Source organism: Palaemon carinicauda, chromosome 15 (genome assembly GCF_036898095.1).
Source record: "Palaemon carinicauda isolate YSFRI2023 chromosome 15, ASM3689809v2, whole genome shotgun sequence".
In the NCBI taxonomy this organism is placed as follows: Eukaryota; Metazoa; Arthropoda; class Malacostraca; order Decapoda; family Palaemonidae; genus Palaemon; species Palaemon carinicauda.
In genome coordinates, this window is record NC_090739.1 from 46714206 (window position 1) to 46729213 (window position 15008).

The 15008-nt window shown below is 44.1% G+C and overlaps 1 protein-coding gene across 1 annotated transcript in view; it reads right to left on the reverse strand.

The window, feature by feature from the left end:
- Positions 1-15008, reverse strand: part of LOC137654601 (myb-like protein X) — a 174832-nt gene that overhangs the window by 36013 nt on the left and 123811 nt on the right. The window contains exon 6 of the mRNA XM_068388379.1: positions 8543-8666. Coding sequence (XP_068244480.1) covers positions 8543-8666 — 124 coding nt within the window. The remainder of the gene's footprint in view (positions 1-8542; positions 8667-15008) is intronic.

Here is a 15008-nt window from a genome sequence, read left to right on the forward strand (position 1 = left end):
ATGCTAGCTTGTCTGAATAAGTTATATTATATTCTTTCTAGAGGATAAGAGCAGTGAGGTAACTTGAATACCAATCTTTGTCATCCTACAAAGTATACAAAGTTCCGAGAGGACAAAAGTTTATTTCTGGGTCGACCTGTGGCGCCCGGTGAAAAGAGTCCTTCTTGTATATCTTTTCTGATAAAACCTTCCAATTATACCAGAGAAAGATAAAAGCATGGAATGCTGAGGTTACAACCCTCGCGCGAGCACCTTTTGGGTGTCGTGTATAAAGCAAAGGTTGTCTTCCATTTAGTTAATTCCTTCGTCAAAGGGATGGGCCGATACAAAGGCCCTAGCCAACCCCCAGCGCCACACCACCCACGCCACGACGCGAGCGCCATCTGAACTACATCCTTCTTTTTGGAATCTAAAGTGTTGAATTGTTTTGTGGTGCTCTCGGTCTTTTTTATCAATCGTGGATTTATTTTGTCATGTCCGAAGCTCCATCTTCACACATTCCAATGTTAAGTACCATAGTTTGTTTTGACAGTTTTTTATTGTACCGGGCTTTTGTTTTATATCCAGTATAGTCTGTTTTATTATTCCCGTCTGGCCTTTCATGGCGGCCATTGTTTGTTCACTTGTTTGGGAATTCATCTTTGTCTGCCCGTTTAGTACTCTGTCACTTAGGTTCTTGGTTAAGTCCCTGGCCTTTTGCCTTTAGAACCGTTATTATTTTTTTTTTTTTTTTTTTTTTTTTGTGTATTTATGCTCATGGTATTTTTTTGCTAGTAAGTCCAGCTTACGATCGAGATAGCGATTTAGCTTTGTATTTGTTTAGTACCCGCCCCTCCGAGGCGTTCGTAACTCGACTGTGCTATTTATTTTAAGTTTTAGCAGATGCTATTCTTCGATCGTAGTGTTTTATGGATGTACAGGTTTATTTTATACGTTTATAATAGTGTTGTGTGTTTTTTAGTCCTGTTTTGTGTTTAAGAGAGCGAGAGCTTGGGGTCCCCGTTTTCTGTTCGCAGTCACGAGTTACCCCTTTCTCTCGTTTTCTTTCTTAGCTCCGGTGGGGGAGCGGATTTCCCGTTTTCCGTTTTGTGCGTTCAACGGGTTCTCCCTCCCTCACCTCTCCCCCTCTGGGTGGATGATAACTTACGAGTTATTTATTTTTCGTGACTTTTCAATTGTTAGCGTTATTTTGGTCCGTGTTTCGTCCTCTCCCCGTTACGGCTCGGGAGTAGTTATGAACGTTTTCCACTCCGCCTTGAGTTCTACTCCGCCATGAGGGATTCTCAATGACTTTCGTTCTATTGTTATATTTATAATTGTTTACTACATGGGACGGGCTTCATATTGTTTAGATACGACCCTCCGGTGGCCCTTACTCCGGTCTCAGGCCACGGCCATATCCACAATAGCCTTTGTTATTACAACTGTGTTTGTTATTCACAATAATTATTCAGGACCTTTCTTCTCCCTCCGGCCTCACCGGAGATCGTAAATACGCTTTACTATAATCTAAGCTTTAGACTTTAGCTGCGGCTTAACTTTTAATCTTTCACAATTGAATTATTAGCCACAATTGAATTATTCAGGGCATCTCATTATCCTCCGGCGTCACCGGAGGTCGCCCATACACTTCACACGTATATTTGCCTTGCCTTTAGCTAAGGCTCCTTTATTCAGGACATTTCATTACGCTCCGGCTTCACCGGAGGTCGCCCATACACTTCACACTTATATTTGCCTTGCCTTTAGCTAAGGCTGGTGTTTATATTTATTTTAAGGGCATGTCACTGCTTCCCCGACCCTTGGAGGTCGGCGGATTGCTTTAAGTTAATTATCCTTATGTCATTAACAGACATTAGGTGCATTACAAATATACAAACAATTGAATATTAAAGTGCCAACAATGGTATGGGGCGGTATCAACTTAAAGTTAATATTCGGTTGTTTGGTCAATGCAATATGGGTGCTTAGGGAATTCAGTGAGTGCCGGAACTCTAAAATAATAGGTTTTTTATCCCCTTATCAGAGTTTCAAGAAACACTAGACTCATGTCTCCTTTCTTTTACAGAAGGCCCGTTTCACTGCTGAAGGATGCCCTGCCTCGTTCAGCGACCCCGTTGGACATGACCTCTGCCGGTCTCATGCACACTGCTCCATTCCCTTTATCCAGGAACCGGGACAGGCCCAATACCCGGTCTGGTTCCCGGATTTGTGCTCGCTCTGTTACGAGCTGTCGTCAGTTCTACTGAACGATGATGTAAGTGGGTTTTCCCTTTGTTCCTTATTTCTCGTTGGCAGACACTAATATAGACATGAATATGATATAAACAGTATATTTTGGAAGGCAAACCCCCTCCTCCATCACTAATCACTGCAAATCTTACAGGCCGATGATGTCTCTCTTCGTTCAGCAAGGGCTACTCTTCGTCCGTGGGTGTCGGGCTTCGGCAGGAATGCCCCGTCTGGCGCACCCTATCTCCTCGATGGGGACATGGCCTCCCGCCTCTTCCCAGGCTCGACTACTGCTGCAGTCTCCCCTGACCTTGCTGCCCCTTTAATTGAAGAAGTCAGGGCTACCATTTCCGTGGAGGACGAACCCCTCGTACCGATGGACATGGCGGGTCTGGATATAGACATAGAACCCAGGGACGAGCAGGTAAGTGGTGCCGAGTTGGTGGAAACCCTTTTCTCTCCTACTCCCTCTCCTACCTTTTCCTTTCTAGGTTTTGATGACTCTAAGGCTTCTCCTCGGGATCCCTCTGCCTCCGTACGACCCAAGGTGAAGCCACTTCGAACTTATAAGACTTCAGCTTTGCCAGTATCAACGTCACCGGTCCCCGGACCCTCGACAGCTCCTGATACTCATATTGCTCCTCGTAAAACCACTACTCCTAAGAAGTCTAAGTCTACCAAATCCAAGAAAAAACCAACGGATGACTTTCAGATACCCTGGGCTGATCTCCTCCCCATCCAACTGATCAAAGGATTGGTCAGAGATCAAGTTCAACATCACTCTGGTGCAATAACAGAGATTAAGGATATGATGGCTACTCTGATCCGCGCCGGAACTCAGTTTCCTCCCCCTTCTGCTCCAGACGCATCGAAGCTGCCGCCCTTCGATAAAAACAATCCTTGGCGGTTTGCCTTGCATGCTCCATTCGTAGATGGTTCCCTAACTCTGGAGGGCATAGGCACCCGCCCTCTAGAGGACCTGGAGTTCTATTCCCCGGGCCTAGCATTCCCGTTCAATGGTTTTGTACGGTTAAAGGAACATGCATTGGTCCGTATGGACAAGGTACCGAAGGAAACGGTCATATTTCCAAAAGAGCAGGCCCAGGCTATCTGGGCCAGAACACTATCAGAGAGGGGGTGTATTAACTCCAAGCTCACCCCACACAAAGGTGCCTACACTATTTTTACGACAGCGGCCTCCATCTCTTTGCCGCTCATAGACAAAGTCACAGAGCTGACTATACAGGCCATCAAGGAAGGCTCTTCCATGCCGGCTCTCAAGGAGACGGACCCCACCTCTTTGCTTATTCCGGGTACCTCGGCAGCCTGGGATGCTGCGGCTTCTACCTTCACGGTGGGGAAACTAGACCCGGACTGTGCCTCTACTCTTTTCTCTGAGAAGCTTCCCAGATTAATAGAGAGTCTTCTCAAAACTGAGTGCGAGACCCGTACTAGACTTGCTAGGTCCCTCCAATCCATCACCTCCATGGAGTCCCTAGCATCTCTTTACCCAGAGGAAACGCTGTTCAGAGTCGCCACAAAGAACCAGCTGCTATCCTACCAAATAGACCTCCATGACTTCTGGTCAGCTCGGGTTAGTTGCAGGAAGTTCGTTCTGTCGGAGGCCACCATCAGGCATGAGCCGAACAGACTGATAGCATCCTCCTGCTGGGGTAAGACCCTCTTCCCTCAGACCGAGGTGGATAAGGTTCTTCAGTACGCAGCGAGGGCAAACCAAAATTTGCAGGTAAGGTGGGGTCTCTCAGCCAAAAAGAGGTTCGAACCCCAGAGACACACGTTCTTCAAGAAGAAGCAGAGGTTTAGTCCTTACAGGGCGGCCCGGGGTACCTCGTCCCCACAGTCTTCCGCGGCCTCGACTTCTCGACAACAGGCGCCTCCTCAGCAGGTAGTCTATCTCGCTGCTCCCCCTGGTACACAGCCCAACCCCTCTTGGATGCCCTCACCTGCATACAACCCTGCCTACGAATCCTCCGGTTCCTTTCGTGGATACCAAAGAGGGAGTTTCAGAGGTAGAGGACAGTTCCGCCAACGCGGCGGGCCTAGAGCAAGGGGTTCCCGTGGAGGGAGGGGCCCTAAGTTCACTCCCTCCCAATGATGTGATGCCGGTAGGAGGGAGACTTTATCACTTCCGGGACCATTGGACCTTCAGTCCATGGGCTCACAGCATAATATCAAGGGGCTTGGGTTGGAAATGGTCACAGGGATCCCCTCCTCCACCGGTGACCTTCTTCCAGAGACCCACTCCCATCCTGGAAGAGTACACCGCGGAGTTACTCAAGAAGAGAGCAATCAAGCGGGTTCGATCCCTGAAATTCCAAGGCCGCCTGTTTACAGTCCCGAAGAAAGACTCGTCGGCGTTGAGGGTAGTTCTGGACTTGTCGAAGCTCAACTCTTACATCCTTTGCGACAAGTTCCGTATGCTGACTATCTCTCAGGTACGGACCTTACTTCCCCGTGGGGCCGTCACCACCTCTATCGATCTTACCGACGCCTATTATCATGTCCCAGTAGCTCGAAACTTCTCTCCTTACCTAGGCTTCCGTCTCGGCAAGAGAGCCTTCGCCTTCAAAGTCATGCCCTTCGGTCTCAGCATTGCCCCCAGGGTATTCACGAAACTGGGGGAGACGGTGCTCGAGCAACTCAGACACCAAGGGATACAAATCGTCGCCTATCTGGACGATTGGCTCATTTGGGCCCAGTCGCACCAGGAATGCAACAGAGCTACGTCGAAGGTACTCCATTTTCTCGCCAAACTGGGCTTCCAAGTCAACCTCCGGAAGTCCCGCCTACAACCATCAAGCCACTTCGAATGGTTAGGCATCCGTTGGGACCTCTCAAAGCACAAGCTCTCCCTTCCTCCCAAGAAGGTGAGGGAGATAGCTTCCAAGGTCAGGAACTTTCTCAAACAGGTGTCCAGAAGAGCTTTAGAACGAATCCTCGGCCTACTCCAGTTTGCCTCACTGACCGATCTCCTATTAAAAGCCAAACTCAAAGACATCAATCGAGTTTGGAGAAAGAGGGCGACAATACCTTTAAGAGACAAGACCTCGAAGATCCCCTCTGTCTTGAAAATGAGACTACAACCATGGTCCGATCGGAGGAACCTCTCCAAGTCGGTTCCTCTACAGTTCCCCTCTCCACAAGTGACAATTCATACCGACGCGTCTCTGAGTGGTTGGGGGGGTTACTCCCAACATCAGATGTTTCAGGGCTCTTGGTCACCCGCCATGAGACAGTTCCATATCAATGTTCTCGAAGCCATGGCGGTGTTCTTGACCCTGAAGAGAATCTCCCCTCCGAGGTCGACCCACATCAGAGTACTCTCAGACAGCACGGCCGTAGTCCACTGCCTCAACAGGGGGGGGGGGTCCAAATCACCCAACCTGAATCAGATCCTGGTCACTATCTTCACCTTGGCAGCCGACAAAGACTGGTTCCTGTCAGCAACTCACCTAGCAGGAGTCCAGAATGTGATAGCAGACTCATTATCCAGGACGAGCCCACTGGAATCGGAGTGGTCCCTGGACATGCACTCCTTCCGGTGGATACTCAGGCTGGTTCCAGGTCTCCAGGTAGATCTATTCGCGACCCGACTCAATCACAAACTCCCATGTTATGTGACACCGAACCTGGACCCTCAGGCTTATGCCATGGACGCATTAACCCTGGATTGGAACCATTGGCAGAAGATCTACTTATTCCCTCCAGTGAATCTTCTACTGAAAGTCTTGCACAAACTCCGCTCCTTCAACGGGGCAGTAGCTTTAGTGGCACCTCACTGGCCAAAGAGCAGTTGGTTTCCTCTCCTCCTCGAGTTGAAACTCTGTCCCTTCCGGATCCCATTCCCCAAACTGACCCAGGTGGTCCAAACACGGACTGTGTCAGATTCCTCAAGGATAGCCAAAACCCTAACTTTGTGGATTTCATGAAGTTTGCAGCGCGTAGGGACGCAAACATCGACCCAGATAATGTCCTCTTTATAGAATCAGACAAAAGGGACTCAACGATTCGCCAATATGATTCGGCGGTTAAGAAAATAGCGGATTTCTTAAGGACTTCAGACCAGTCGGTTATGACTCCTAATTTAGCCATCTCCTTCTTTAGGTCCATATTTGACAAAGGCCTAGCAGCTAGCACTATAACCACCATTAAGTCAGCTCTGAGGAAAGTCTTCCTGGTTGGGTTTAACATTAACCTGGCGGAGTCTTATTTCTCATCTATTCCAAAAGCATGTGCTAGGCTTCGACCTTCGGTTCGTCCTCAAAAGGTCTCTTGGTCTCTAAATGATGTCCTCAAACTGGCCTCCGACACGGACAACGAATCCTGCTCTTATATCACTCTTCTTAGGAAGACTTTATTTCTAACAGCTTTGGCCTCGGGTTCCAGAATCTCAGAACTAGCAGCTCTCTCACGAAACTCAGAGAACATGGATTTCCTCCCTTCAGGTGAGGTACTTCTTTCACCAGACAGGGCGTTCCTAGCTAAGAACGAGGACCCCCAAAATAGGTGGTCCCCTTGGAAGATTATTCCTCTTCTCCAAGATACTTCTCTATGTCCGGTCACCACTCTCAGGGCCTTTTTAGCCAGGACTGCTACCCGATCGTCTGGCCCCTTGTTTATCAGAGAACAAGGAGGTACCATTTCCATACGTGGCATTAGGCAACAGATCCTATACTTCATTAAACAAGCCAATCCGGGATCATTTCCCCATGCTCATGATATCCGGTCGATAGCTACCTCCATCAACTATTTCCAGAATATGGACTTTGATGACCTTAAGAAGTACACGGGTTGGAAATCTCCTATGGTCTTCAAACGCCACTATCTAAAGAACTTACAGGCTCTTAAATACCCAACGGTTGCAGCTGGGAGCCTTATCTCTCCCCATTAATCTTTTGTTCTTCCTTTCATCCATCTCTTCTCTTCTCCCTCCTACCCGCCACTCGCACCACGACGCCGCTTCCTTGGTGGTTCGTTAGCCCTAAGTTTATTACATATTAGGTTAATATGATTGTAACTATTATTGTTTTTCGTTGTTATAAGGTTGGGATATTCTTAGCCATGTCAGTTTTGTTGCATGTTTTCCTCTGATACTCAGAGGCTTCCCTGTTATCATGTTTGTTTAACCTTACTCTCACTATGCCCTGTGGCTAGTTTATGTTTTATGCCTACTTACCTTAATTATATATGATTTTCTTTACATGGTGTTGTTTCTCTCCCCTTATTAATTAGTAGTTATTGTTGGGCTTGGAAGGCATTCTCTGGTACTTTTTCACCGGGCGCCACAGGTCGACCCAGAAAAGGGATTTTGACGAAGGAAAAATCTATTTCTGGGGAGAGACCTGTGGCGCCCGGTGAAACCCTTCCCCTTTATTTTACACGATCCCACCCTTTCCTTTCCAAGCCATCATGGCCAATACAGAAGGATGTTGTTCAGATGGCGCTCGCGTCGTGGCGTGGGTGGTGTGGCGCTGGGGGTTGGCTAGGGCCTTTGTATCGGCCCATCCCTTTGACGAAGGAATTAACTAAATGGAAGACAACCTGTGAATAGTGGATTTCACGCGCCTTTGCTTTATACACGACACCCAAAAGGTGCTCGCGCGAGGGTTGTAACCTCAGCATTCCATGCTTTTATCTTTCTCTGGTATAATTGGAAGGTTTTATCAGAAAAGATATACAAGAAGGACTCTTTTCACCAGGCGCCACAGGTCTCTCCCCAGAAATAGATTTTTCCTTCGTCAAAATCCCTTAATACTCAACTAGAAAGGGCCTGGATTTCATTTACTTTCCAGGTACAATAAAGGATCTTTTAACTAAAGAAATCATGTGTCCAGGGACAGGTTCTATATTGAAGCATGCTCCACAGATTCATATGCTGATCTGGTCACGTTTCCATAACAATACCAAGTACCCACACAGTGGAATGGAAGTTCCTGTACCAGGCAATAAATCCCCATTAATTTTGGGTACACATTATTCAGTTCTAGTGATAGAGTGCTATGTTCTTACATTGGACTAATGTAGTAAATTATATCATAACATGAATGCATGTAAATAATCTTTCATGATTTAGTGGGATAAGTAGAAATGTCATGAAGCTTTGACACTTGAGCTTATTACTTAATATGTTAGAGGTGGCACTGGAAAACTAGCTCCACCTCTTTGGGTTTTTAATTAGTACTATTTAATATGATTAACTTGCATTTTTATTAATTTTCCTATTCAATACAGCAGAAGGTCTAGCTTCCTCCAATATAGTACAAAGGATATGAAATTTCTTCAAACTTACCTTTTACCAGTATCTGGTACTGTTTTTTTTAATGGAGAATCCTCATTCTTGTTACTGATAGCCACTGCTTTGTCTTTTTCTTCCTCCTCCTCCTCGCTTTCAGATGATCCATCCATTTCCTGGCCTGTCAGAAATTGATTAAAGATGAAGTTGTGTTATAAAATGTTAAATGTTTCATATCAAGCCAAACTCATCTTTGATATTTCAATCGGTGAATATAAGGAAAAGACCAAAACAAATAAAGGAACTACTGTGGGGAGAACATTTAGAGGTTGCAAAATGAAAAATGACAAGGAAGGTAAATGAGGGTATGGATGATGGAAATAAAAGTATTTTAATCAAGAAATTTATTTTTTTAATACTTACCTCTAGTTATGTTGCTTATATCGACAAAGCAAAGGCTTTCAACATTCAACAAATATGACAAATTTGGAGATAATTCATATTTTTCCCTAACTAATACACCCCTGTAGTTATTTATTGTGGATATACTTTTGACAGAGCTAGAAGGCAGCCACTAGATTTAAAGTGCGAGGTGGCAGCCCTACCTAACCACTTATAGTGGGTGGGTAGGGGGTAGCTGGGGGTTACCCAGCCATCTATATCTACTCATGGGTTAATGAACCATGTCACTTTTTTTATTGCAGACAGGAATTATCAGGGGACAGGTGATGGCAGGACAATTTATATAAATAACTACAGGTTTGTATTAGTTACAGAAAAATACAAATTATCTCCGAATTTGTTATTTGTTCCCATACTAACAAAAATTATGTTATTTATTGTGGATGACTCACCATTAGGTAGGTGGTAAGTTCAACGACTGGCTTAGTCAATGTCCCGGGTTTACCTAGCAAAGTATAGACTATAATTATCGAGGGAAACCTTGCCACTTCGCTTACCAATACAAGTGAGAATGATAACAGCCTGAGCAACACAAGTAGTTGTGAGAGATATCATATGAACGTCCAGGTAAGAATGTGCCTAGTTTAAATTGGAACCCTACACATAAATAGGCATTTCCCAAGGCCTACCTCACGGGAGACGTGGGGACATAAGTATGTAACAATAAACTATACTAGGTTACAAAAGGAAAGTGGTTATTACCTGCAGAGGTTGAAGCTAGCTTGCAAAGGGACCCATGGCGCTGTTTCCCAAAAGAGGGGAAGATGAAGAAAGTGAAAGAACCAGACATACTTTAATTCATCCCAGCCTCACCCAGGCTAACCGATGCCCTCAACCTTCTGCTACTTGTCCAACAAGGAGCCCGAGGTATTCTTAAACCACTTGTTGTGTCACCACCACAGGAGCGATAGAGAATCCGTATCGGGTCTTCTGTGGGTCATGTCTTGCAGATAGGGTGAGGTGAAGATCAGACATGCTCTTACCCTACCAGTGGCATGGCCTGTGTCACACAGGAGCTACTTTAAATGTTATGGATGGATTCTGCCCTAAAACGTTTTGAGCTCTGGGTCGCCTCTAGGATGAGGAGAGGGATTCTGTGACTGGTATACTGTATAACCTGTGTGTCCCAGTCACAAATGAGATCCTTATAAGCCTCCTTTGACCTTCCTAGGGTTAGCGAAGCGTATCGAACATATGGAGCAAACTCTTAATTGTTTTCCTGTGATATGGCCTCAATATGATCCCTGGTATGAAAAGGAGGACTCAAAGACAGGTATATGAACCAGTGGGTCCCAATCAGAAATGGGACTTTAATGCCCTCCCTTAGGCCATCCAAGGTTGGCAAAACGTGCTGTCCCCTTCTTTGATGCTTCTATAGGAAGCGTCAAATCCAAGAAGGATGAGGAGATCAGCTCCCTAGGAGAGATTCTCGTCTAGCAACCTTTTTACCAGGACCATCTCTTGCTCAGATCTTGTAGAGAACCAAGGGAAGGACAATTCTTAATGCTGAAGGACCTGAGACTCGCCTAGTCCTGAAGAGGTTGCATTCGACGGGGACTGATACAGTCTTGTCAAACCTGCAGAAGTTTGTAGAGGTTGATGACCCAGTCTACAGATACCCGTATTGGATATGATATTCGTGTCTTTCCTTCAATTACTCTAATTTTCAGATAGAGGTAAAGTGAGGGAGATGACTCTCATGAGTTTGAGACATTCAGGATTAGTCAGTAGTCCGAGGTCTTCTAGACAAGGGCAGATCCTGTACAAGAAATTATGGACTAACTGGTTGATTGCAAAACATTCCTCGCATGACAAGGTTTGAAGGTTAAGCTTGTCTAACGAGTAGAGACTAAAAGTGGAGAAGTCTGACCGACAAAGCTCAGCAGTATCCTGGCGTACCTCATCTTCCCATGAGATCCGATGTTCCAATCATGAGGAAGAAGAGAGAGACTGCTTCCCATTTCCTGAAGGAAGATGAAAGATACAAGAGAGTATCTTTTGTAGCTAAAATATGGACTTTCTTTCCTTGGCGAAAAAAACATAAGCAGAATATTTTGAGCTCGAGGGAGGGGTTTTTCCACGAGGAAGGAAGATATTCCAACCACTCCAGCCTAAGGAAGAGCTCCGGTTACGGAAGAAAGTCATTGGCCAACTTCATGAACAAGACTGAGTTCCATGAAGAGTAGGCAAAAAAATGTTTCCCCAGAATGAATTTTGCAGATGGAGGTTGAATGTGCTCCCACTAAGATTCAAGGGCATAGGGCCAATGGAGATTGCCAGTGCACAAAACTCCATGAACCTGTTATTCTCATCAGCCCGAATTGTAGCAAGTACATTGCTATAACTGTTTCTTAGACAGCACTGAATTTCAATTCTATAAGAGGGAAATAATGGCAGTAACCCCATGTGGTTGTGTCTCCTGATGGAGGAGGAGGAACAGATTTAAAGGAACTGCCCCCTACCACATCAGAGATCCAATTTTCTGCAGAAGACTGCCTAACTAGCGTAGTTCCTATTCAAGCAAAGTCGGCTCATGAGCAGCCCTATACTAAACAGGTTCTTGAGGCAATTGGCTCGTAAGCCGTTCTATAGCATGAACGAAGTGTAAGTGAAAACACGTACGTTCATGATGGATGTATTCCCATGAGTTTTCCGGATTTAATGCATAAACCTAGCCACCTTGATGCAGATCCCTCTGATCTCGTAAAGGGAGATGAAAAACCTCGGGAACCCAAGAAGCCCTGTTTGTGATACACGAACAAGAACCCATAAGAGCGAGGGGCACTTAGCTTTACATTAGCGTATTATCTCCATCATCGAAGAAGGGTGTAGTTATAGGTTCCCAGAAGGAAAAAAACTGTTAAAATTCCTTCAACTCTACAAAGTCTAAGTAAGTAGTGTAAGCCCAAGAACGAGAAGAGAATCGATCTATGCCAGAGAGTGCTCTCTTGAGCAGCTTGCTCTCATGGAAGTGGTTGCTGAATCAGAAGCCTAGAGGGGAGCAGAGTTGTTAATGATCACTAGTCTTTGACCAGTGAACGTCAAGCAAGCAAACAGCAAGCGATTTATTGATTGATTTAAAGTTTTCAGGCAACCTGACAACTAAGGTCATTGATGCCGATATCATTTATTTTATATAAATAATAAAAGAATATTCAATTAAAACCATAAAAGTTGAACGTCATTATAGAAGCTAAATAGTTTTCAGAAGACCTGCTTCTGAAATAAATCTAAAAATGCAACTCACATAGTAGGACACATCATGTCCAAGAATCTTGGCAAGGATGAACCTGCCATCCTCATCTCGAGCCTCAAACAGATATCTATTTCTTAAGTTATTATAATTGGGGCACTCGGTCAACAAATGCCTAACTGTTAAAGGTAATAAACAGTCATCGCAATACAGTTGGTGTTGGCCCTTCAGCAGAAACTCGTGTGTCAACCGAGTGTGACCAATACGGAGATGACAAAGAGACGTCTCCCATTTTCGGGGCATCATGTTATACCTCCAAGGAGATATGAAATTTGTTACTTCTCTCATTTCATTGCCATCCAGACTATCCCAGTGCTGTTGCCATTTATTGCAAACCAATTTCTTGACCAGTGAATCTGCCTTCTCATTCCCAGACACACCTACATGCGCTGGAACCCAACAAAATCAAACCATTATACCCCTCCGTCCAATAATAAAAAGCCATTCTAAAATCTTTAAAACTTGAGGGTTACTAGAATTAAAAACTTCTAAAGCTGGAAGGACACTCCTTGCATCACTAAAAATGGTAAAATTACCCTCCTTTTCCAATGCTATTTTCTCAATAGCGGTTAATATGCCATACAGTTCGGCAGTAAATATAGAAGCTGTTAGAGGAAGTGCACCTATACAATTAAAACCATTACTATGTACTCCAAATCCAACGCCAGCATCAGATTTGGAGCTATCAGTAAATGTAAAAGTCGATCCCCAATGTTCTACAACATGTTCCATGAAAAGAGACCTGGATTCTAAGTCAGTCATATTCTTCTTAACTACATTAAAGTATTTACAAAAAGATACCTCAGGTAATTTCCCTGGAGGTGTTGATGATACCTTAAATAGAAGCACCTTAAATCTAATTATATCAAGACTGTTTAATAATTGTTTCACCCAAAAGTCATAAGGTTGAGGAGATTTTGGGTGCAACTCAAAGTATGCTGAGTGCCTGACAAGGCTTTCAGTCTGAAAGGCTAAAGAATTAGGGAATCTTTGCAATCTAAACCAATACTAAATAATAGAAGACATTCGGTAAAGGTCTAAAGGTAACTCTCCAGCATCAACAAGGAGACTTGGGATAGGTGAGGTTCTAAATGCTCCAGTGGACAATCTAATACCAGCATGATGTATTGAATCCAATATCTTTAACCGCTGAACTTGGGGTGGCTGCGGAGTATATTTCACACCCATAACTTATTTTGGATAAAATCAAGGCCTTGTATAATTTTGAAATAGTATTGCGGTCTGCCCCCACGATGTATGGGACAATACTTTTAAAATATTCAGAGCCTTGAGACATTTAGCTTTTAATGCTTTCAAGTGAGAAACCCATGTAAGCCTACAATCAAATATCAAACCTAAAAATTTATCTTCGCTTACACATGGGATCCGTTGACCTTTAATGTATATATCCAGGTCTGGATGTACTCCCGGATACGACAAATATGGACAATAGTAGTTTTACTTGTCGAGAGCTTAAATCCATTCATATCGGCCCACTGGATAATTTTGTCAATTGAGAGTTGTAGCTTTCTCTCAATCATTGCCATTCTAGCTCAAGCAAATAATATGGAGAGATCATCCACAAATAATGTTACGAGAACATCCCGAGGAATGGCTAAGGATATCCCATTAATTGCTAGTGCAAACAGGGTTACACTCAGCACAATACCCTGAGGAACTCCTTCTTCCTGATATTTACTCTCTGATAGAGTGTCCCCCACTCTCACTTGAAAAACTCTAAGTGAAAGAAATGACAGAATAAATAGTGGTAGCTCTCCTTTTAATCTTAATTCATGAATTGTTTTAAGTATACCATATCTCCATGTGGTATCATATGCCTTTTCAAGGTAAAAAAAGACTGTCACATGGTGCTGTTTGGAGGCAAAGGCTTCACAAATAGAGGACTCAAGTCATATCAACACATCAGTTGTTGAGTGCATTTTTCTGAATCCACATTGAATGGGTGATAAAATACCCTTCTTTTCAGGGTACCACATCAACCTTGCATTGACCATCTTCTCCATGATTTTACATAAACAAGATGTCAATGCAATAGGTCGATGGTTTGCTGCTAAAAACTTGTCCTTACCTGGTTTTAAAAAGTAGTAATTCTAAAAATAGATAACTTTGTATTAAAATGTACATGTTTAATCATTGCATATGGAATTCCATCGGGTCCAGGGGCTGTATCGTTACAAGTAGCAGGTATGATTCTTCGCTTCCTTTTGCAAAATTTAAAATTTTCTTTTCTTCGATGCTCCTATACTGGTGACCAAGAGGTGTTACACACTTGCATGATACATTTGAAAAATTATCAGCCAGGGCATTGCTAACATCATTTGCTTCAGTCACATATTGACTGCTCACTTTCAACACTGGTGGTAGGTTTGGGGTAAATTTGCCTGCAATCTTTATTATTTTCCTCCATACAGAAGATGGTGGTGTTCTACTGTTAATGGCGGAAACAAAAGACACCCAAGACTGGCGTCTAGCTTCTTTCAAGGCAAGACAGAACTGTGCTCTACACTTTTCATATGTTATCAAATTTTCGTCAGTACGGCATATACGTAATCTAGTCAGGAGATTTTCTCGTGGCTCAGTGCAAGACTGTTAATTCTGAAGTCCACCACGGGAATGGTCGTCATTTAAATAATCCTGTGGTTTTTGGAATCGAATTTATTACTGCTGTATGGAGAGTTCCATTCAGTGGGTCTATGGTATCATTAATACTTTCAAACAGTTCTGCCCTCTCTTCAATTTCACTTAGCTCATGAAATTTAGCCCAGTCTGCCTTGTCAAGATTCCATC